The sequence below is a fragment of the Pristiophorus japonicus genome, chromosome 17 (genome assembly GCF_044704955.1).
Source record: "Pristiophorus japonicus isolate sPriJap1 chromosome 17, sPriJap1.hap1, whole genome shotgun sequence".
Lineage (NCBI taxonomy): Eukaryota > Metazoa > Chordata > Chondrichthyes > Pristiophoridae > Pristiophorus > Pristiophorus japonicus.
Genome location: NC_091993.1, coordinates 9,375,513 through 9,399,049, shown reverse-complemented (window position 1 = coordinate 9,399,049; position 23,537 = coordinate 9,375,513). Strand labels below are relative to the sequence as shown.

Sequence of the window (23,537 nt, the reverse complement as noted above, 5' to 3'; positions counted from 1 at the left end):
TTGACCTCATTTGTTCCCTTAGTTATAGCGTTATGCTTTTTCTGCCACTATCTCCCATGATCTTCCACACCTGTGGTAGAGTTTCTAGCATCATATCCAAAAGTCTAAGGGTCGCAGATTCAAGTGCATCTGCTGCATGACTGGCCTGGTCGGCCATTACCAGAAATGATATGAGCATCTTAAGCCAACTCAAGGGCAAGAACAATCCTTGACTTCTCTTCTCAAAGACCAGTTCTCACCTCTTTGCCATTGGCTCCCACCTTTCTTATTGCCAATACTAAGTGCAAGATGTTTATGGACTTTTTCATCCGTTAAGAAAGAACTTGAATTTCTATTGCACTGCTCATGACCTCGGTGTGTCCCCAAGCACTTCAGACAGTGAAATACTTTTGAAGTGTAGTTGTAATGTCGGGAATTCAATCTTTGCAAAGTTGCCTCAGTCAGCATCTACTTTCATGCAGACTTTCCCCTCCCCATTACATTGTACTTGCTGTTCTATCTTCCCACCCCCAGCTTCATCATGTTTATATATTTTATAAGACCCACTATCTGTTCCTTCAATTCCTTCTGCACAGGAATCATTCCCTCCTCCTTCAGAACAGCGATCAATACCCACCTCCTTGAAAAGACCATTCTTGACCTCTGTCCTCTTCAACATACTACTCCATTTTAAATTCCTGTTCCTCTAAGGTCTAATACTCCAAATATGGTGAAGGGGACACATTGGTCAATGTTACTATCATTTTTAAAAGAAAAAAAATTGAAGGTTTTGAATAGTGCTGGTAACCCAGCATATTGTATATTTTAGAAACATCAACTGACTTTTAGGAGACCAATTTATTTCAAACAAAGTAAAGCACATTCTATATCATTGCATTCAGTGCAATCTGTCCTGCAATTTAATAATAGAACAGCAGAGAACACAAGAGGATTTGGGGGTAATATGTTTGTGTACACTGTAATAGTGATAAAATGGGCCGGGCGGCCCCCACCTGCAAGGACCATCTGCGGGTCGGGGCATTCAAAGGAGCAGCATACCACTTCAAGGTACCGCGCGTGCTGGAGAGCGACGGCTGTGGAGAGGGCGACTGGATTGGACATCATGAAGATCCAGGTCGGTGATTGGAGCGTGGGCAGGTACAGCTGGAGCGGTGAGGTTGGGGCCCAGGAGAGGCGTGAGGTCGGGGCTCAAGAGGCGAGGGCCCAGGGGCAGCACAGGCCAGCCCACACTGCGATATCTGGGCGCACTAGGTCCGTGCAGCAGAGCTGTCTCCAGTTGTCTTGGTTAATCCTGGCCATGACCAAGACCTAGCTCTGTCAAGCCCGTGTGGTGGCTGGTGTGCAACGGCCACCACACATTTATATATTTTTAAAAATCCACGCACAGGCATCTTCAACCCTTCAACATGTAGTTCGGGATCTGAAATATTAGGTCCTTCATTGAAACACCTGTGAACTCATCCTATTTTGGCATGGAAGCAAGTCACCCTCGATACGAGGGACTGCCTATGATGATGCTAAAATAAAAATTCAATCTTTGCATAGTTGTAGAGAGGCACCAAGTACTTTCTTCACTGGAAGGGAAGGAAACTGAAAGAAATCTTATTTTTGTGCATTTCTTTTAAATGATTATGGATAGAGGTTGGATGCAAACTCTATAGATTGCCCCTGTACAGCACTGAAACAGCCCAAATCAAAGTCAGAAATGGCATCCTCTGTGACTGACCATGGTACTCCTCGTCCTCTTGACCTATCTGCAGCCTTTGACACGGCCAGCCACACCATTCTCCTCCAACACCTCGTTTCTGTTGTTCAGCTGAGTGGGACAGCCTTTGTTTGGTTCCAATCTTGCCTAGCCAATTGAATCTCCTGCAATGGCTTCTCTTCACGCCCCTGCACCGTTGCCTTTGGAATCCCCAAGGATCTATCCATGACCCCCTTCTGTTTTTCATTTTCATTTGGCGACATTATCCAAAAACATGATGCCCGGTTCCACATGTATTCTGACGACACCCTGTTTTACCTCCCCACCATATGGCCCCAAGTTTCCACACGCGGCAAAACAGGCGCCCCTCCGAAAACGGCGCCTGAAAAAAAACGCGCTATTCTCGAGCGCTTTGCAGCTCGATGTCAGCTTGGCGCGGCGCCCAGGGGGCAGAGCCTACCACTCGCGCCGATTTTGTAAGTCGGAGGGGGCGGATACCATTTAAATGAGTTTTTTTCGTGCCGGCAACCCTGCGCGTGCGCGTTGGAGCGTTCGCGCACGCGCAGTGTGAAGGAAACATTGGCACTCGGCCATTTTTGTAGTTCTTTGTAGCTGTTCAATTTTTAACATTTTTAATAAAACCACATTGCCCTTCCATGATCAGCACTGAGGCTTCTTGCAGCAGTGAGAAGGCTGCAGGAAGCCTCGGAAGTTGAGGCAGCCGTTTCCCGACGGGCCCGACCGACGGCAGGGGGGATGGAGGCCCCCCTCCCGTCGGGAATGGCTGCCTCAACTTCTGAGGCTTCCTGCAGCCTTCTCCCTACCGCCCCCCTGCTGCCGTCGGTCGGGCCCTCACTGCCTCCCCCCCGCTGCCGTCGGGAACGGCTGCTGCCGTCGGTCGGGGCCCTTACTGCCTCCCCCTCCCGCCCCCCCCCCCCTGCCGTCGGGAACGGCTGCTGCCGTCGGTCGGGCCCTTACTGCCTCCCCCCCCCCCCCTGCCGTCGGGAACGGCTGCCTCAACTTCTGAGGCTTCCTGCAGCCTTCTCCCTGCCTGAAGCACTTTCACACAGGTAGGAACATGGTTTATTTAATTTTTTCTTTGCTTATAAATTTTTATTCAGGTTGGAATTATTTGTATAAGTATAACTAAGGATTTATTGTAGAATGTAATGACTTCCCTCCCCCCCCCCCACCTCGTTCCCGACGCCTAATTTGTAACCTGCGCCTGATTTTTTAATGTGTAGACAAGGTTTTTTCAGGCCTACAAAAATCTTCATTTACTCCACTCTAAGTTAGTTTGGAGTACGTTTTCACTGTGGAAACTTTCAAATCAGGCGTCAGTGGCCGGACACGCCCCATTTTGGAAAAAAAAATTCTGTTCAAAAGTGAAACTGTTCTACCTGACTAGAACTGCAGAAAACTTAAATGGGGAGAATTGCGATTTCTAAGATACTCCGTTCTCCACCAGTTGCTCCTAAAAAATCAGGAGCAAATCATGTGGAAACTTGGGGCCTTTGTCTCCACTCCTCCACTGTCTTTGCATTGTCTGCCTGCTTGCCCGATATCCACTCCTGGGTGAGGCACAATTTCCTCCAGTTTAAATATTGGGAAGACCGAAGCCATTGTTTCCACCCGCTGCTGCCCCACCACCACAAACTCCATTCCCTTGCCACTGATTCCATCTCCTTCGCTGACCACTGTCTCAGACTGAACGAGACTGCTCGCAACCTCTGTCATATTTGACCCCAACCTGAGCTTCTGACCCCATAAAATCTCCAATCACAAAGACCTTCAACTTCCACCTGCGTAACATCACCAACCTCCACGAATGGAGCTCATCAAAAACTCTGCTGCCCATATTCTAACCCGTGCCAAGTCCTGCTGAACTATCACCCGTGTCAGTTTTTCTCTCGATTACATTCCTGTGAAGCGCCTTGGGAATTTTCTGCCCAAGGAAGCAGTTGAGGCTAGCTCATTGAATGTATTCAAATCACAGATAGATAGATTTTTAACCAATAAGGGAATTAAGGGTTATGGGGAGCGGGCGGGTAAGTGGAGCTGAGTCCACGGCCAGATCAGCCATGATCTTATTGAGTTGCGGAGCAGGCTCGAGGGGCTCGGTGGCCTACTCCTGTTCCTAATTCTTATGTTCTTATGTTCTTAATGGCACTATATATAAATGTGAATTGTTGATCATAGCTTAAAATGAGCAGCATAATCTTAGTTTATTTGAATAAAAATACTGCTTATCAAACTCAGTAGAATTTTAAATGAATTACACTATATAATCATTGAAATGATTTACTCTGCGTTCCTCCAACTCTGGCCTTTTGTGCATCCCTCACTCCCTTCACCTCGCCATTGGTGGCTGTGCCTTCAGCTGTCTCGGCCCTTAGCTCTGGAATTCCCTCTCCAAATCTCTTTGCCTCTCCACCTCTCTTTCCTCTAAGATATTGCTTAAAACCTACCTTGTTGACAGTGTTTGTTTACCTGTTCTAATATCTCCTTTACCTCGGTGTCAATTTTTGTCTGATTACACACCAGTGACACATCTTTGGATGTTTTACTATGTTAAAGGTGCTATATAAATGCAAGTTGATGTTGTACATATTGGTGTGCATTTGAACCTGGATAGTTGAACATTTTCTTCACAAAGTAAAGTCTGTTATTTAGGAAGTTAAGATTAGGAAAATTGATCTGATCCCGACCTCTCGCATTGCTGCTTTCAGACATCCATAAAGAGTTGTGTGATGGTGAAAAAACACGACTGCTGATTTTTTTTTCTAACTTCATTTATTTTCTCTTTTTATTCATCCTCTGTGGTAAAGTGCCTAACCCCACTGTGCTGTTCTGTCTGCCATGAGCCAGTTGGGATTCCTCTAAAATTGGCAACAATAGGAAAGAAACATGTCTGAGTCATAAGCAGCTATAGCAGTACGCTAGTATTAAAATTAATCGTGCATGGTTGTCACAGAAGCCATTCAGTAGTTTTTGTCTATCAAATTTGGATTTTTTTCTTGGTCCGGAGTGCTAAAAACATAGAAATTAGTTTGTCATAGACCATTTTGTGTATTTTCAAAATGATCTTATTTTTGCCTCAGCTCCAGAGCTTTACAACTAGAATATACCTAAGCTTACATTCTAATCTTAACTGATATTTGCACTTGGGCTTACCTGGGACTAGTTTGTTCTCAGTCAAATAGTTGAGGAAGGGGAACTGGTAAATAGTGAACTATGTCTACACAGTCTTGCTCCCTACTTACAGATGATTTATTTTTGTCTGATTCTGAAGTCCAGAATTGATGGCGGCCTGATTTCAGAATATAGGTTCAGTTGATGAAGACCCTTTGTCTATTTGATCTGATCCTTGCAGAATATCAACCGTACCATCTTCCATTACAGAATCTAGTTTCCTAAATTAGTCCAGTATTCTGGCCTCAACCATGCGTCCTGGCAAACTATTACTTTGTATTTTAATTGCTGTCTAACATTGTACTATTCTTGGACTTCTATATTTGTATTATGATCGCTTCTTGGTTACCAAAGTAAACAGATCTTTGCGATCTTCCCAAATAAGATTTGGTTAATAATCACACTTCCTTTTTAAAAAAAAAAACCACACACAAATAAATAATTTAATGCATGATGTGATCTGCACGTCAGGAAAGTGGTATAATTGTTTTAAAAATCTGTGTAAAAGAAAATATGCCGGAGCAGCTTTGGAAGATTCCAGAACATGTTAAAATAATTTAGTAATTAGCTGAGAACATCTGTCTGGCAGCCTGACTTTCTGAAGTGGTGTGATCAAACTGGACATGTAGGCTTTGCTTATGCAGTGTGACTAATAGTGATTCATAGGAGTTTTGCTTATGCTTTAATTGATCCCAACGCAACTAACCTAGTATTCTAACCTGCAAATGACTTTACATTTTATTTACGCTTGCTATCTAAAAATTAGATTTTTAGCTGTACTGTGAATGATGAAAAAAAAGTATATTATGCAAGGAATGAGATTTTGTGATGTCTTGTCCAGAATTGCCCCAAACTTGTACGTGGGCCAATATATTTGTAACTTCATGTTCATCAAGGCAGGACATATTAGTACTTGAAATGGAACGTTTTTGCAACATATCAATCAACAAGTACTCGTAGAACAAATATAGCAGTTTAGTTGCAGGGTAAAACTCCTGCACTGGCCCATCAATAGTCTTTTTAACTCTGATTTCAGAAGAGTACTTCCTGCTGAAAAGTGTAACACTTCCATTTCCTATGTTGGGCATGCTGCAAATTGTCCCCAATCATCGGATTCTGTGGACTTAAGGCCACTCGGAACTGGCCAAGATCATTTCATTTGTAACCTTTAAAACAAATAGAGGCAAGAGAGTTTTATCTCGTCAGGCTGAATTAAATTCAAGCCAAAATGTCAAGTGAAAAAACATGTTCTAATCAGGTGCACAACCAATTCTTGGGAATAACATGGGTGTATGGATACAATGGTATACCTTAATTTCAACTTCAGCAGTCCATCTGTTACTGTTGGTAATCTGATTCATTCGGCATCAGATTCTCTAGCTAATTTTGGCTCCTTAGCAAAATGTAAAGATGTTGCTCTAAATCATGTCCAATGAAATATAATGATGACAGCAGTAGGCCATATTAATGCTTTTCAAATTATTGATTTGTTGACCACACCAGAGCTTTGCAAACATTTCACTCCAAGTTTGTTCAGTTTTATTTTAAAAGCAGTGTTTTTTTTAAAACAGAAAACTTAATCAAGGGATTGTTCAGGGTTTAATCCTAACTTGTACTCAATTTTCCACATATATATATGTGCTCAACCTTCCACATAGTGCTCAACCCAATTAAAGCAATTATAGATTTTTCAGACTTGATTGTTTATACGCCTACCTAACAGTAACTACACTTCAAAATGCAATTCATTGGATGTGTGGTGCTTTAGGACAGCAAGCAGTAAGGAAGGCAAATGGCATGTTGGCCTTGATTGCAAGGGGGTTGGAGTATAAGAGTAAGGAAGTCTTGCTACAATTGTACAGGGCCTTTCAATGCATACTTCCTTCCTCAATATAAGAACGTAAGAAATATGATCAGTGGTAGGCTCTACGGCCCCTCGAGCCTGCTCTGCCATTCAGTAAGATCACGGCTAATCACCTGAAATCCACTTCCCTGCCCAATCTCTACATTCCTTGATTCCCCTAGAATCCAAAAATCTATCTAACTTAGCCTTGAGTATACTCAAAAGACTCCGCATCCACAGTCCTCGGGTGGAGAATTCCAAAGATTCACAACCTTCTGAGTGAAGAAATTCCTCCTCATTTCGGTCTTATGGCCTACCCCTCATCCTGAGACTATGCCCCCCTAGTTCTAGACATACCAGCCAGTGGAAACAATCTCTTAGCATCTAGCCTGTCAGTCCCTTTCAGAATTTTGTATGTTTCAATGAGACCACCTCAGGGAGAGAGCATAGGCCCATTCTACACAATCTCTCATTATAGAACAGCCCTCTCATCCCAGAAATCAATCTAGTGAACCTTCTTTGCACCGCCTCTAAGACAAGTATATCCTTCCTTAGATCAGAAGACAAAACTGTACCCAGTACTCCAGGTATTGGGGGTAATGTACTGATGTGGATAGAGAACTGTTTGGCAGACAGGAAGCAGAGAGTCGGGATAAACGGGTCCTTTTCAGAATGGCAGGCATTGACCAGTGGAGTGCTGCAGGGCTCAGTGCTGGGACCCCAGCTCTTTACAATATACATTAACGATTTAGATGAAGGAATTGAGTGTAATATCTCCAAGTTTGCGGATGACACTAAACTGGGTGGCGGTGTGAGCTGTGAGGAGGACGCTAAGAGGCTGCAGGGTGACTTGGACAGGTTAGGCGAGTGGGCAAATGCATGGCAGATGCAGTATAATGTGGATAAATGTGAGGTTATCCATTTTGGGGGCAAAAACACAGAGGCAGAATATTATCTGGATGGCGGCAAATTAGGAAAAGGGGAGGTGCAATGAGACCTGGGTGTCATAGTTCATCAGTCACTGAAAGTGGGCATGCAGGTACAGCAGGCGGTGAAGAAGGCAAATTGTATGTTGGCCTTCATAGCTAGAGGATTTGAGTATAGGAGCAGGGAGATCTTACTGCAGTTGTATAGGGCCTTAGTGAGGCCTCACCTGGAATATTGTGTACAGCTTTGGTCTCCTAATCTGAGGAAGGACGTTCTTGCTATTGAGGGAGTGCACCGAAAGTTCACCAGACTGATTCCAGGGATGGCTGGACTGTCATATGAGGAAAGACTGGATCAACTGGGCCTTTATTCACTGGAGTTTAGAAGGATGAGAAGGGATCTCGTAGAAACATATAAGATTCTGACGGGACTGGACAGGTTAGATGCGGGAAGAATGTTCCCGATGTTGGGGAAGTCCAGAACCAGGAAACATAGTCTTAGGATAAGGGATAGGCCATTTAGGACTGAGATGAGGAGAAACTTCTTCACTCAGAGTTGTTAACCTATGGAATTCCCTGCTGCAGAGAGTTGTTGATGCTAGTTCATTGGATATATTCAAGAGGGAGTTAGATATGGCCACGGCTATGGGGATCAAGGGGTATGGAGAGAAAGCGGAAAAGGGGTACTGAGGGAATGATCAGCCATGATCTTATTGAATAATGGTGCAGGCTTGAAGGGCCGAATGGCCTACTCCTGCACCTATTTTCTTTGTTTCACCAAGACCCTGTACAATTGTAGCAAGATTTCCTTGTACTCTAACCCCCTTGCAATAAAGGCCAACATGCCATTTGCCTTCCTTACTGCTTGCTGTACTTGCATGCTAGCTTTCTCTGTTTCTTGCATGAGGACACCCAAATCTCTCTGAACACTAACATTTAAAAGTTTCTCACCGTTTAAGAAACATTTCCCTACATTATACTTCATCTACCACCTTACTGCCCAATCACTTAGTCTATCTATATTCCTTTTCAGACTTTGTGTTCTCCTGACAGCTTACTGTCCCACCTAGCTTTGTACCGTCAGCAAACTTGGATGCATTACTCGGCAACTTCACCTAGGTCATTAATATAGTTTGTAAATAGCTGAGGCCCCAGCACTGATCCTTGCGGCACCCCACTAATTACAGCCTGCCAACCTGAAAAAGACCCGTTTATCCCTACTCTCTGTTTTCTGTCCGTTAACTAATCCTCTATCCATGCTACTATATTACCCACAACCCGATGAGCCCTTATCTGTGTAATAATCTTTTATGTGGCACCTTATTAAATGCCTTTTGGAAATCCAAATATACTACATCCACTTTATCTACCCTGCTAGTTACATGCTCAAAAAACTCTAATAAATTTGTCAAACACGATTTCCCTTTCATAAAACCATGCTGACTCTGCCTAATCATGTTATGATTTTCTAAGTGCCCTGATACCACTTCCTTAACAATGGATTCCAGCATTTTCCCAACGACTGATGTCAGGCTAACTGGCCTTTGGTTCCCTGGTTTTTTTCTCTGCCTCTTTTCTTGAATAGCAGTATTACATTTGCTACCATCCAATCCGCTTGGATCATTTAGAACCTAGGGAATTTTGGAAGATCAAAACCAGTGCATCCATTATCTCTGCAGCCACCTCTTTTAAAACCCTAGGATGTAGGCTGTCCAGTCCAAGGGATTTGTCGGCTTTTAGTTCCTTTAGTTTCTCTAATACTTTTTCTCTACTTTATATTAATTACGTTAAGTTCTTCACCCTCATTAGACCCTTGGTTCCCCACCATATTTGGTATTCATTTTGTGTCTTCTACTGTGAAGACAGATACAAAATATTTGTTTAACGTTTCTGCCATTTCCTTATTCCCTATAATAATTTCTCCTGTCTCAGCCTTTAAGGGTTCAACATTTAATTTTGCTACTATCTTCCTTTTTACATACTTGTAGAAGCTCTTACAATCTGTTTTTATATTTCTTGCAAGTTTTCTCTCATTCTATTTTTTCCCCTTTTTTATCAACATTTTGGTCATCCTTTTCTGGTTTCTGAAACTCTCCCAATCCTCAGGCTTACTACTATTCTTTGCAACATTATAAGCTTCTTTCAATCTAATGCTATCCTTAACTTATTTAGTTAGCCATGGATGGATAACTTTTTCCTTGGAGTTTTCGTACCATTTCTGTCTATTTTATGAATCCTCTCCACAGCCTTTTCAGTCGGTACTTTCTGTTTTGAGTTGCTCAGATTTCTGGTTGGTGTATCATTACCTTTTTTTCATTAGCTTTAACTTATCCTATTTGCCTGGAATATGATACGTTATCCTCCCTAACCTCTCTGCAATCTTTGATATGGCTAACCACTCCATCTTCCTCCATTACCTCTTCATCCTCACGGCACTTTCCTTTTCATGGTTCTATTCATATCTGTTCTGACATAGCACAACTCCTGCAATGGTTTCTCCTCCTGTCAGTATACAGTTGCATCCAATGTACACAGTGTTACACCTTTGGCCCTCTTTTATTCCTATTTATATACTGTTGCTCTGAGGGAAACTTAACTGGACCAGCTACATAAATACTTAGAGGGAACATTGATCAGGGAAGACTCTCCACTGTTTGAAGCCATACCTAATACAAAGGAAGATGGTTGTGATTGTTGGAGGTCAATCATCTCAGCCTCAGGACATCACTGCAGGAGTTCCTCAGGGCAGTGTCCTAGGCTCAACCATCTTCAGCTGCTTCATCAATGACCTTCCCTCCATCATAAGGTCAGAAGTGGGGATGTTCGCTGATTGCACATTGTTCAGTTCCATTTGCAACACCTCAGATAATGAAGCAGTCCATGCCCACATACAGCAAGATCTGGACAGCATTCAGGCTTAGGCTGATAAGTGGCAAGTAACATTTGCACCACACAAGTGTCAGGCAATGGCCATCTCCAACAAGAGAGAGTCTAAACACCTCCCCTTGACATTTAACGGCATTACCATCGTCAAATCCTCAACCATCAATATCCTGGGAGGTCACCATTGACCAGAAACTTAACTGGACCAGGCACATAAATATTGTGACTACAAGAGCAGTCCAGAGGCTGGGTATTCTGCGACGAGTGACACGCCTCCTGATTCCCCAAAGCCTTTCCACCATCTACAAGACACAAATCAGGAGTGTGATGAAATGCTCTGCACTTGCCTGGATGAGTGCAGCTCCAACAACACTCAAAAAGCTCCAATCCGTCCAGGACAAAGCAACTTGCTTGATCGGCACCCCATTCACCATCTTAAACATTCACTCCCTCCACCACTGATGCAATGTGGCTGCAGTGTGCACTATCTGCAAGATGCACTGCAGCATCTCCCAAACCCGTGACCTCTACCAACTAGAAGGACAAGGGCAGCAGGGGCATTGGAACACCACCACCCCCAAGTTACACACCATCCTGACTTGGACATATATCACAGTTGCTTCATTGTCGTTGGGTCAAAATCCTGGAACTTCCTACCAAACAGCACCGGGAGTACCTTCAGCACATGGACTGCAGTGGTTCAAGAAGGTGGCTCACCACCATGTTCTCAAGGGCAGTTAGGGATGGGCAATAAATACTGGCCTTGCCAGCAACGCCCACATCCCATGAATGAATAAAAAATAAATTTGCCAGTCTTGAGTCCCAGGTTGCAACCTCTGCTCTTATGAATCTTAACTACTGTGCATATTTCCTGCCAATGCTTCATCTCTTGTGGCAGAGGCTCCTGCCATCATGCCCTACACTGGCATTCACTCCCTTAATCCTTCTACCTTGCGACATCTCTATCCACCTTCAAATGCCCCCTAAAAATTTACATTTTCGACCATTCCTTTGCCACTGAGCTCCTGCTCAATGTCTATTACCCCAGTCTTTGTGAAGTGCCTTGGTGCAGTTTGCTAGTTCAAAGGTGTTGGGAATGTCTGTTGTTAACAGAACTGAGCAGGGTTATGATTTTTGTTTCCTCCTTGAGTATTGCGTAAAAGTTTGGAAAGGGATAGAGTAATCTACTGGAGGGAAGGAAGTTCCTTATCTTGGTAGCCTGACTGATCTATTGTTTAAAAAATTAATGTATTTTCTTATTTGTCTTGCTTGTTCAATTTGGAAGTGGGATGTACAGTGTAAATGTTATTGCTTCTTGTGCATTTGACATTTTTTATCTGCGACTTACTTCAGTTTTGAAGCAAAAATAAGGGACATCCTTCTCTGATTCCTGTATTGAAGAGGAAATGTGGAGGAGCTGGATGCACAAAGTAGATTTGGAGTTTGACTACATGAACTGACCCACTATCTGAACACAACACCAATGGATGTTTCCTGAGTAAAGTGAGCGGAAATCCAGTCAAGTATTTATCTGTAGGGCAGGTTGTTGATGCTGCTAGAGTGGTGTACCATGTGGATCAGGTGTCCAGTGTTGTTTCCTGAGTGACAGCCTTGTATAAACCCTGTTTGGTTCACAGTGGACAAGGACCAAGGGAACCACATCCAACCTAGTTGCTAGGATCTTGGCTAATATTTCAGTCAGCATTGAGCAGGGATAGGAGTCAACAAGATGAGCTGGGGATGGAGTCATTTTTTCCTTTAAGAAAGCTTTCTAAATGATCCCACTGATGTGATAAAATAGTAATAACCACAGGTAGACTTCATTGCACTGATGTCTATTTTACACTACCCTACATAATCTTTTATAATGTCTTTTCTTTTTCAGTATCTGCAATCGAAGGAAGCAGAGATGAATCAAGTAGTGATGAAACCGGTGATAAATCCAGCCCTACACTACGAAGGCGACGCATTCGAAAAAGAACGCTGTCTTCTTCCAAAGCCGAGGAAATACCTGGTGAGGATGTGGTGGATGGGGAACAGCAGCAGCAACAGCAGCATCGTTTCAATACCACTCTGAATAAATGCATCTTACTTGCACTGGTTATCGCTTTCAGCATGGGATTTGGACACTTCTATGGTGAGTTTAACAGAATCAACTTGCTTGTATATTGCTCCGTTGCCATAGTAAATGTCCCAAGGTGCTCCACAGAAGAGAAAGGGGAAGAGGAGATGACCACTGAGCTGTAATTGGGGAATTGGAGGAAAAGATCAAAGATAGAAATTTTGAGAAGGCTTTTGAAAGTGGGGAGAAATAGCAAGGCAGAGAGGTTGAGGGTGAAGACAGTTGAAAACTCTCGCATGGATAGTGGAGTTGAGGGATGGGAGGATGCACAGAAGGCCAGACCAGTGATATAACATAAGTTGTGCTGTAACTTTGAATAGTGCAGTCTTGTGGTTACAGTTTGGCTTCCTTCCCTTTTACCAACTTTGTGGTATCACAAACTGAAGCAACACGAGTTAAGTCTCTTCAATTTGGGCAGTGGCCATCTGCTGTTGGCCACTCTTTTCCTGTCAATCTGGGAAGCATATGAGTTTTACAAAAAAAAGGGGACAAAAATATTCAGGGGAAAAAAGGAAATGATAAGGCAATATTGAGGTTTATAAAGGCATCTGTGAAGTGCAATCTTTGTTCAGGATAGTTGGGAGGATGATCTTATTGGCTAGATAGAACTATGTTTTGTTACATCTTGGTCATTGTTGGGTTGCCAGAATGTGAAGGATAGATTTTTTAAATCTTGAATAGTTGTAGCTTTATTGGGAATTTGATGATTTCCTTAAAAAAAAATGACTGCCAATCAGGCTGTAAAGTTACATGCAGCAGATTTTAGAAAGCACCAGTATCAGTAGTTGAATACAGTTGATGTTGCTGGGAGTATTGTACAAGGTATTGAGATGTCATACTTTATTTACTGCTCCCAGGTTCTGGAAGCCAGTCATTCGATTATATCCATTTTTATTGTTTGATTAAAAAGTGAAGTAAGGAGAAGAAGGAATGAGGCTCTGCCTTTTATTAGGAATGTGTATATTCTGGCCATTAATGTAGAGCGTACTTTAAAAATAAGAAACTTGCAGCCATGGGATGTACAGTCAACTGAATTGCACAAGGTAAAGTGGTCACTTGCACATCCGTGTGACTTTAGGGAACTGAGCTATCACATCTTCCAGAGACAATGCATATTATGTGTAATGTCAGTTTAAAGGCCATTCTGATACGTTGTGACCTCTTAAGTTTATGTTCTGCATTTTGGTTTATGGTTAGTTTTTTATGTATTTTCAGGTGAATTTGAAGGTAAGAAAGGCAGTAGTGAGTACAATAACAAAAGTCTTAAGAATTGTTTGGAAATATTTTATCAAATTTACATGCAATGCAGAGGTAACTAGAGTCTTGGAACCTTTCTTGATGCTGCAAGCGTGACTGCTCTAATGTGCTCCCATTGATTTTTTTTAATGTCGACAGTTTGGTTTGGTTTCACAAGTTTAAAATAAATTGACTTCTTTTTCCAAATGCAATGAACTCCAGCAAAGTCCCAGCTGTTTAAAAGTGTACAGTACAGAAATGCATAACTCCAGTTTTTATTTTTAGATTTCAAGGGTATGTTGCACCAAATAGTTTTCTTTTTCTCATGTCTTCATGGGAAATATACACCGTTGGCCAATAGGACAGGCATGCTCAAAATGTTTTATCTCTCCCGTTTTTGTGATGGTCTCTTAAAATGTATGAGATTTTCAACTTGCGCCCTGCACACACTAGAGTAAGTGAGAGTGATAATGCAACAGAGTGGGGTGGATCAGGTCTATGTCCCATCGCTTCACAGCACCACATGACAGTGCCTCAGTAACTTGAGGAAGGACATTCTTGCTATTGAGGGAGTGCAGCGAAGATTCACCAGACTGATTCCCGGGATGGCGGGACTGACCTATCAAGAAAGACTGGATCAACTGGGCTTGTATTCACTGGAGTTTAGAAGAATGAGAGGGGACCTCATAGAAACGTTTAAAATTCTGACGGGTTTAGACAGGTTAGATGCAGGAAGAATGTTCCCAATGTTGGGGAAGTCCAGAACCAGGGGTCACAGTCTAAGGATAAGGGGTAAGCCATTTAGGACCGAGATGAGGAGAAACTTCTTCACCCAGAGAGTGGTGAACCTGTGGAATTCTCTACCACAGAAAGTTGTTGAGGCCAATTCACTAAATATATTCAAAAGGGAGTTAGATGAAGTCCTTGCTACTCGGGGGATCAAGGGGTATGGCGAGAAAGCAGGAAGCGGGTACTGAAGTTTCATGTTCAGCCATGAACTCATTGAATGGCGGTGCAGGCTAGAAGGGCTGAATGGCCTACTCCTGCACCTATTTTCTATGTTTCTATGTATACGATAACACTGGGTTATTTACAGCAGTTGGAAGAGGTTGTATAGTCCTCCACTAGAGCTAGTGGTAATACTTGCAGTGGCCAAGATGAGGTTTTCTTATACTGGACATCAAGATTTGATTTGGTACTTGAAAGCATTCTGGAGTATATGCAGCATGTAAAATTTGATTTAATATTGGTTGGCTGTCTACATAACAGCAGCAAATGCCCCTAACATTTTTTCAAGTTTGGTTGCTCAAAGCATGGACATATTTATTGAGATGAGTTGGTGTTCTGTATGACATTTGTAACCTGTTTAGTTTTTTTCCCTTGTAGCATGCAAAAAAAAACAATTATTTTTATATTGCAATTTGAATGTATATATTTGATATAGAAAGATTTTGTATTTGTTTGAACATTTTGTGCACGAACTTTCAGTAAAATATGGGCTGCTGTGAAGATCTGTAAAATTATTATGCATGGTTTTCTTCACAAAGTGATAGAAAAAGCTTGTGAACTCATTTGCTTGCGTTAATATTTCACAAAAAAATGAAAACGAAATTGGAAAATCTAGATACAACTAATATTAGGATGAGCTAATAATACTAGTATTCAAATGCACATTACACATTTGCTTGTACGAACCTTTTTTTAAAGTGCCACTGTATAATCATATAGTGACATTCCTAATTCAGGTTTTATTTAGATTCTTTCAATTTCTATAAACTACACATTTAAAGAAGTTGTAATCTTATATGACAATTGTTAATCAATGCATGCACTAAAAAACACAAGATGACAAGAAAAATAATTTCTAAAGTGACTAACTGGATCTTAGAAAGAACTCTTGAGTTATTTTAACATTTGGTTAGATTTTTCAGTTTTAAGGATACTTATTTTGTATCATATGTGGTCGGCATGGTTACATTTATCCTCAGTATTTAGTTGCAAGCACTGTAACTGCTTTTCTCCTAGTCCTTCTGACCCTGTAACAAAAATCCAAATACCCAAAAGTCTATTTTGAAACTGGAACAATTGGTTCCTTTGTGCCCCAAATACAACTAATGGTGAGTTATCAAATAGAGTTTTACATCTATGACTTGATTATAGAAATCAAAAATAAATGTAATGAAATAGAATGCATAAATCAAACCTTCACAAAACTTTTTAGGATTTGCAATCCCAGGAATGCAAATTTTGTACGTGTAAAAAGTGACAAGTACGCCAGGTTTTATCATTTTTCACTATTCACGTTCATGTACCTTTAATCATTGCACAGAGATACAGTGTGAAGTTATACTTGTGTAGTGGTGAATGAGACAATATTGCTACACTTTCAATTTCCTGTCATATTAAACTGAGACAGTATTGTGTGTGTGTGCACATAGCTAATCATAAACTTGCGCATGTATTTACATTTTTTTTGTATTTATATCAAGTCTCTGTTGAAATAAATTGCTTTTGGGGTTGAGACTAACCTGCGAATTTAATACTTGATCCCCGTTTAGGAGACTTTCAAGATGGCAGCCAGTTGCCTCTGAAGAGGGGTGAGACGAAGCTCATTTGAAATAATGGGGAGTATGAGAGGGCCATCCTTGCTCTTGATAGCCCCCATTAAACTTTTTTTAAAACATTGCTTTAAAATGTATATTTTAAGTTTATACTTTAATTAATTAGAATTTCAGCAGCATAGAATAATCTGGGGATTACTTGTCACTGGAATATACTGTATTAGTGCACATTCATATAGATATACGCTCTTGTACTCAATCTTTCACTTACTCGCACATTTATTTCCCTCTTGGTGATGGGTGTCCCTCTGTCATGTTGCAGTATTGATTTTCTGCTCCTGCTCTAGCCCAGCATTGTGCCTTAACTCTCTCACTATCCATTGCAGATCTCATATGAACATCAGTGTGAACTTTTTAACTTTCTATAATGCATGTAAACTTGTGGGCACTTTTGATGTGTAGACCATGCTCACTAGAAGCTGGCTTGAGATTGCCCAGTTTATTATTGTGTAGGACCGTTGTGATTGGAAGAAAGAGAAGGCTTCAGTCCCATCAGACCAGGCAGGATTAAAGCCAGTGTCCCACAGAGTACTAACCTGTTCTTCCTTCTCTGTCCCACCCCATTTTATTTTACAATATAGTCTAATGTGACTAGTAAGAAACTCAATGATTATGGCCATTGAGCAATATTACTAAATTATTTTCAAATAGAGGGCACTTTTTTAAATTAAAAAAAAAAGCATTAAAATCATTTAAAAAATTTATATGTGTTTCATAACATAGTGTATTTCAAAATAGTAACAAATTAGAAAAATGGATCAATCTGATATGACTTAAATTCAGTTATCTGCAGTATGCCATTGTTTACAGCTTGCTGCTTTCTTTTATTCATGTTTTTCTCGTCCCCTACCCAGTAGCTGCTGGCACTCTCCGGTACCTCAGCTAAGTCACCAATTATAATGTACAAGCCCGGATGGTGAGCGTTGTCAGGTTATTCAAACTAAGCCTGATCTTGATCTTACCTGATGTCCTCGCACGTGTCCTTTCCCGCAGAGGTTGCTGGAAAGAAATCAGTGGCTGATTTATCTTTACCAGTCTCTGAGCACTGAGGCCAAATCTAGCACTCTACTGCTCTGCTGGCTGAGATTGGTTAACTCCATACACCAGGGAACAAGCCTGGGATCTACTGGTGTATATGGCGAGGTACTTCATCAGGTGTTGCCTATACCTTCTGGGCCACCAGGGGAACTGCTGCTCATTGCTTTCTGATCCCCAGTTGCAAGATAGATTATTAACTCACTTGTCACTTATTTCTGAGTTATTTGTTTGGCTTTACTTGTGGAGGTCATAGCTCACTGTGGGCCATAAGCACATTTATTAAAGTAAAGGATTTTATTCTCTAAATCTTCCAGGACATCATAAAGGATTATAATATTGTTGAAAAGAGAAACCTAAATCATGAGCACTTGTCTGAATAAAATTTCATATTGTTTTTTTATGCTGTTCTTTGGAGATCAGCTTGGAGTTTAAATCCACATTGTGCATCTCAATTCAGTAATACTTTTAACTAGATTAATTTTGGGGCAGCTTTTCTCCTGTTGCCATTAAATGCTCTGTGTGTGTGTGTGTGTGTGTGTGTCTCTCCCCGCCCCCCCCCCCCGCCAGAAATGTGGTGCGAGAACATGTTTAGTATGCAACAGATGCAAAACGTTTACTTTTGTGCATGTGTGTCGCAGTGAGGTGACAGCATAGAGGAGACCATCTATTTTCCTCCAGCTGCTAATGTGAGTGAACAGATCTGTGCCAATCCGAGGGAAATATGCCCTCAGCTGTGCAGTATTTGTATTGAACTGTATACATACAGAGCTCCAATGTAACATTGTTTACTCATTAGTTGTTAACAACGTGACTTTTCTGGATCGTAGGGCAATTTGTTCAAAGCTTGAGATAAGTGTTTTAAATAAATATGGGCACTGAGATATGTATTGTAAAAATCTATTACACTTGCATTTTTCTAATGCCTTATCACGTTAAAATATAATACTTCACATAGTGAATTATTTTTGAAACAAAGCAACTGTAGGCAAACATTTAGACACTAGCCTTGTTTATCAATACAATAATATTTTAAAAATATAGCCGACTTTAATAAGCATAAAAAATAAGATGGCATGGCAGAGCTAAGAACTGCAGTAAGATGCTCAATGCTCAAAGAATGGGAGCAGGGGTGGAGTGGGTGGGAAGGGGGATGGAGTATGCCAGCTGGGTATTATCTCGTGTCTTATAGTGGCCAGAAAAAAGGGGCACTGATGGAGGTCCACGTGTCGCTCCTGCATCATGGTAGCAGGGATGTGAGTCTAGATAAACTTGAAGAAATAAGGGAATCATTTACATCAGGAAAAATTACATAAATTAAAAAGTATGTTCAGTGTCAGACAAAAGCCGAACAAAATCTTTATCTGAATTGTGGAAAAATAAAAACAAACTTCAACCCAAACTTGAATTGCTAGTTGAGCTAGAATAAAGATGTTTGTGCTGGACTTCACCTGTGCAGGTTAAGACATTGTTCATGTATGTGAGGAAATAACTGAAATGTACTCCCCTTGTGGAGCACACTGTTACAATATAGTGTTAGCATAAAGAGAAAGAATTGGATAATGTAAGTGGGTAATCTCAAATATAATTTAGTGCAATATAAGTTTGTAGCTTAATACCTGCCAGGCCATTCTTACTGGGTCACTGTCTTATTTATTTTGTTCATTTTGTACAATCTGTAGAGTATGCAAAAGCAAAGACTCAAAAATCCTATTATTCTTGTGAAATCTGTCTACATGTTGAGTTTTTGGAAATAATAATTTGTTAAAATGCAACATACAGAATGTATTTTGTTTTGTGCACATTTAATGTTTTTGGATATGTATATTTATCATTTGGGAGCTTGGGGTGAGGGAAGAGAGTGAATGCATGCGTAAACACAAATATATAAAATTGCAATGACCTGATGGGACAAACTACAGCCAATGAGATATCAACCAGATTTATATGAAGAAAACTTAGCAAAGTTAGGATGTATTTATCCCTCGGGTTTATTGTACCAATCGTGTTCCAGAACTGCATTTATTTCACATATCAGCATTATCTCATCATTTGCATGTGCTACTATCATTGATTGATCTTTCATACTTATCAAGTAACCAGCCATTAATAAATTGATAAAAGGAAATCCAAAAGTCTGTTTTTTTGATAGTGCCATGGTGTGTTTTCTTTTGGCTGATTGCAGGGACGACCCAAATACAGGAACAACAGAAAATGGTGAAGAAAATCCACGAAGATGAGATGAATGATGTTAAGGATGATCTATTTCAGTGTCAAAAGGACCAAGAAATATCTACAGACAATAAGGTGGGTTGTAAGTAAACATTATTACATCCCTACAGATAATAAAGCTGTCCTGTGTTTGCCCCACACCAGTTGATATGGAATCTTCAGTACAATGAAGCCTCAACAAAATAGTAAAATATTGATGCTATGTTTGCGTAGAATGAGTATGTTACACCTGCAATCAGTATTTCTAGAAGAAGATTGATTGGTGCCACAGTAGTGGTGGTTTGAGCGGAGAATAGCACTCTGAATAAGTGCAATTTCTGATACCACTTCTTAGTGAAAAGCACTTGATATTTTTACTGTCATGCAACTTTCAGAAAAGTGTCAGAATTTGTTATGGAGACATGAGCAGGGCCATTGAAAAATTGTGGCATAAGATGCAAGGATGTTCACTTATATTTTGCACATGGTGTTGGTACTCTCTTCTATTCCTGACTATTAAATTATTTTATTAATTCACTCTCCCTTCCTAGTGCGATCATGTAGCCATATTTCTCATCTACCCATCCACAGTTCATGCAAGTACTCTTCCCACTTCCCTCCCCGCCCCCCCCCCCCATATTGGGACTCTTCTCATCTCTTTCTTCCTCCCCCCAGGCCCCCCCAGTTTATACTGGCACTCTTCTCCCAACTCTCCCTAATTGATTCAGGTGTTTCTGTCCCTTTCCCTGGTTCATGCTGGCACTCTTTATTCCTCCTTCTCCCCAGCTCCAAAACTATTGTGAGTTCAGGAATTCCTGCCCACAGCGTAAAGTATAGGTTGAGTCAGGGAGTGAAGCAGGAATGATTTTTGTAGATTCCATGATTTAAAAACAAAGCTCCAGTTTTCCAGTGGCCTTGTTAATGAGATGATATTAAGCAGTGTTGCCCAATTCAGTTTTGCTTTTATCTAAGTTGATTTGATATTAGCAATTTCTGCAGATTTTTTTTCTGTCCCCAACAAAATATACATTCTGTCACTTGATGTTGTACAATGTTGAACACATTACTTAAAATAACTTGCACTGTAATTTAAGTAACTGCCTGCCCCACCCATACCAACAAATTCAGTGGAATAGCTGACTTACTAGCATGACCAGTTGGCCCAACTGCAAAGAACCAAAGTAACATTACAGTATGTCTGGCATCATTCCATCAGTGATGTCAGTTTTTTTGACTTTTCCCAATATCTGACCTATCAGTCCAATAAGTCTGCTTTGTACCAGTGAAAATTAGAATCAACACTCGAGTGAAGATTGAGCCAATAAGGAGGTAAATCAATTTTATATGGCCCAGTCACAAAAGCACTAAAAGACCTAAATATCTTTAATATATCCTCTTTGTAAGATCGATGCTAAAGCAAAATCTGCTATTTTTGTTAAGAACAGGAATGCAGTGTTCAACAGATTTTCTAAATATTCCATATGGATTTTGGTGAGATTTCCACAGATTGTAATGGAGTATTACAACAGCTAATATCAGCTCATTTCAAAAAAAATGTTGGACTTGATTTGCAGCTGCACTAAATATAACTCCACAGTAATTAAAGGGTAAGGCTTTTGGAGAATTGTTAAATAATCCAGAATGCTGTTCTCGATTATTTAACACCTCTTAGTGCCACTCATTGCAATGTTGTTGGTCAATGCTAAAGAGGGTTGGGAATTTTATCCTTAATGACCATTAATTAAAATATCAGCAAGGTGAAATCTTATTGAATTGATCTTCATAATATTTTATATCAATGTGAATAGAAATGGTATTTTATTTGGGAAAAGTTCCATCCAATTGAGAAGTTCTATCAGAGTTAGTGAGCTTCCACACCTTTGCTGATCAATGGCAAATGAGTAGTTGTGCCTTAAAGACTGGAAGGTCTTTGGTTCAAACTCAGGTGTGTCCGAAGTGAGCTTATTTGAGATGAACTTGATTTCACTGATACAAAAATATAAAAGGTGGTATGTGCAGCAGTCATATACTCACTGATAGCTGCCATGTTACAAATTAGGCCAAAACTGAGGAACTTTTGGAAGACATAAAGGAAAAACCAGACGAGCTGCTTACACTGACAGAACGTATGGATAAAATAAGAAAAGAGAACCAGCAGCTCAAACAAAAGCAAGCTGAGCTTCAGGTAACTCAACTGCTCTTGGATATTTATATGACTATTCTCAATATACTACAAATGATCTGTGTTCATGTGAGTGCTTCATATCAGTGACTTGTATTCAAATATTATGATTCAAATGCCTGATCTGACCGTGTTCTCTTGTTGACCTCATAAGTCTTCCAGCTATCAAACCTAAGCACGTTTAGCTTTGTGCTATTGGTGTTCAGATGCAGAAACAGTGAATAGTTTGCGTGTGTGAAATTAACATTATTTTTAAGGATGCGCTTATTTGTACTGCCAAAATGACCAACATGCTCCACCCTTTGTTTCTGATTGGTCTACTTGGAGGATAAACCACATCCTGAAGTGTCACAGGAATGTGTAACTGGAACCTCCTATCATAAGGTCTCACTGACTTTGCAAATTGCAACTCTATCCACTTTGACTTCCTGAAGTGACAGAGGACACAGCTTTCCCAGAAGACAGCAAGGGCCAGCCAAAGTCCTGGACCCCGGTCCAAGTACCTCCCTCCCCCAGCCGAAGTGCCTTACCCCAGTCCAAGGGCATCCTCCCCATTTTGTACAGATTGTTAACAGGTTTATTGGGTATGAAGTGAATGATGGTGTCGTGACTTCTGGATATCATCCACTCCAACGATGTTCCTTGTAGGTGGTTGGAAGAACGTGATCCATCTTCTCCGAGTTCCCTCTCTCCCCTCCCCCATCTGGTCCCCCCTCTTCACTTCCCCTCCCCCCACAGCCTCTCTTCCTCCAGCCTCTCTCTCCCCACTCCCCCAGCCTCCCTCTCTCTCCCGCCCACCGCTCCCCCCCCAAGCCTCTCGCTTCCCCTCCACCCCCCCCTCCACCCTCTCTTCCCCCCCCTCCACCCTCTCTTCCCCCCCTCCACCCTCTCTTCCCCCCCCTCCACCCTCTCTTCCCCCCCTCCACCCTCTCTTCCCCCCCTCCACCCTCTCTTCCCCCCCTCCACCCTCTCTTCCCCCCCCTCCACCCTCTCTTCCCCCCCTCCACCCTCTCTTCCCCCCCTCCACCCTCTCTTCCCCCCCTCCACCCTCTCTTCCCCCCCTCCACCCTCTCTTCCCCCCCCTCCACCCTCTCTTCCCCCCCTCCACCCTCTCTTCCCCCCCCTCCACCCTCTCTTTCCCCCCCTCCACCCTCTCTTTCCCCCCCTCCACCCTCTCTTTCCCCCCTCCACCCTCTCTTTCCCCCCTCCACCCTCTCTTTCCCCCCCTCCACCCTCTCTTTCCCCCCCTCCACCCTCTCTTTCCCCCCCTCCACCCTCTCTTTCCCCCCTCCACCCTCTCTTTCCCCCCTCCACCCTCTCTTTCCCCCCCTCCACCCTCTTTCCCCCCCTCCACCCTCTCTTTCCCCCCCCCTCCACCCTCTCTTTCCCCCCCCTCCACCCCTCTTTCCCCCCCTCCCCCTCTCTTTCCCCCCCTCCACCCTCTCTTTCCCCCCCTCCACCCTCTCTTTCCCCCCCTCCACCCTCTCTTTCCCCCCCTCCACCCTCTCTTTCCCCCCCTCCACCCTCTCTTTCCCCCCCCTCCACCCTCTCTTTCCCCCCCTCCACCCTCTCTTTCCCCCC

At 42.0% G+C, this 23,537-nt stretch overlaps 1 protein-coding gene across 3 annotated transcripts in view; it reads left to right on the top strand.

Annotated features, from left to right (window-relative positions):
- The window catches only part of LOC139227525 (cell cycle progression protein 1-like), a 57,411-nt gene extending 35,232 nt beyond the window's left edge, over positions 1 to 22,179 (top strand). Inside the window, exons 6-9 of one of the 3 annotated variants that reach the window (XM_070858326.1) lie at positions 12,435 to 12,686; positions 16,466 to 16,504; positions 19,749 to 19,870; positions 21,834 to 22,179. In XM_070858326.1, the coding sequence (XP_070714427.1) occupies positions 12,435 to 12,686; positions 16,466 to 16,504; positions 19,749 to 19,870; positions 21,834 to 22,046 (626 nt within the window). In that variant the 3' untranslated portion in view covers positions 22,047 to 22,179. The remainder of the gene's footprint in view (positions 1 to 12,434; positions 12,687 to 16,465; positions 16,505 to 19,748; positions 19,871 to 21,833) is intronic. The other 2 variants (XM_070858325.1, XM_070858327.1) reach the window with 2 other exon arrangements.
- Positions 22,180 to 23,537: the final 1,358 nt, after the last annotated feature.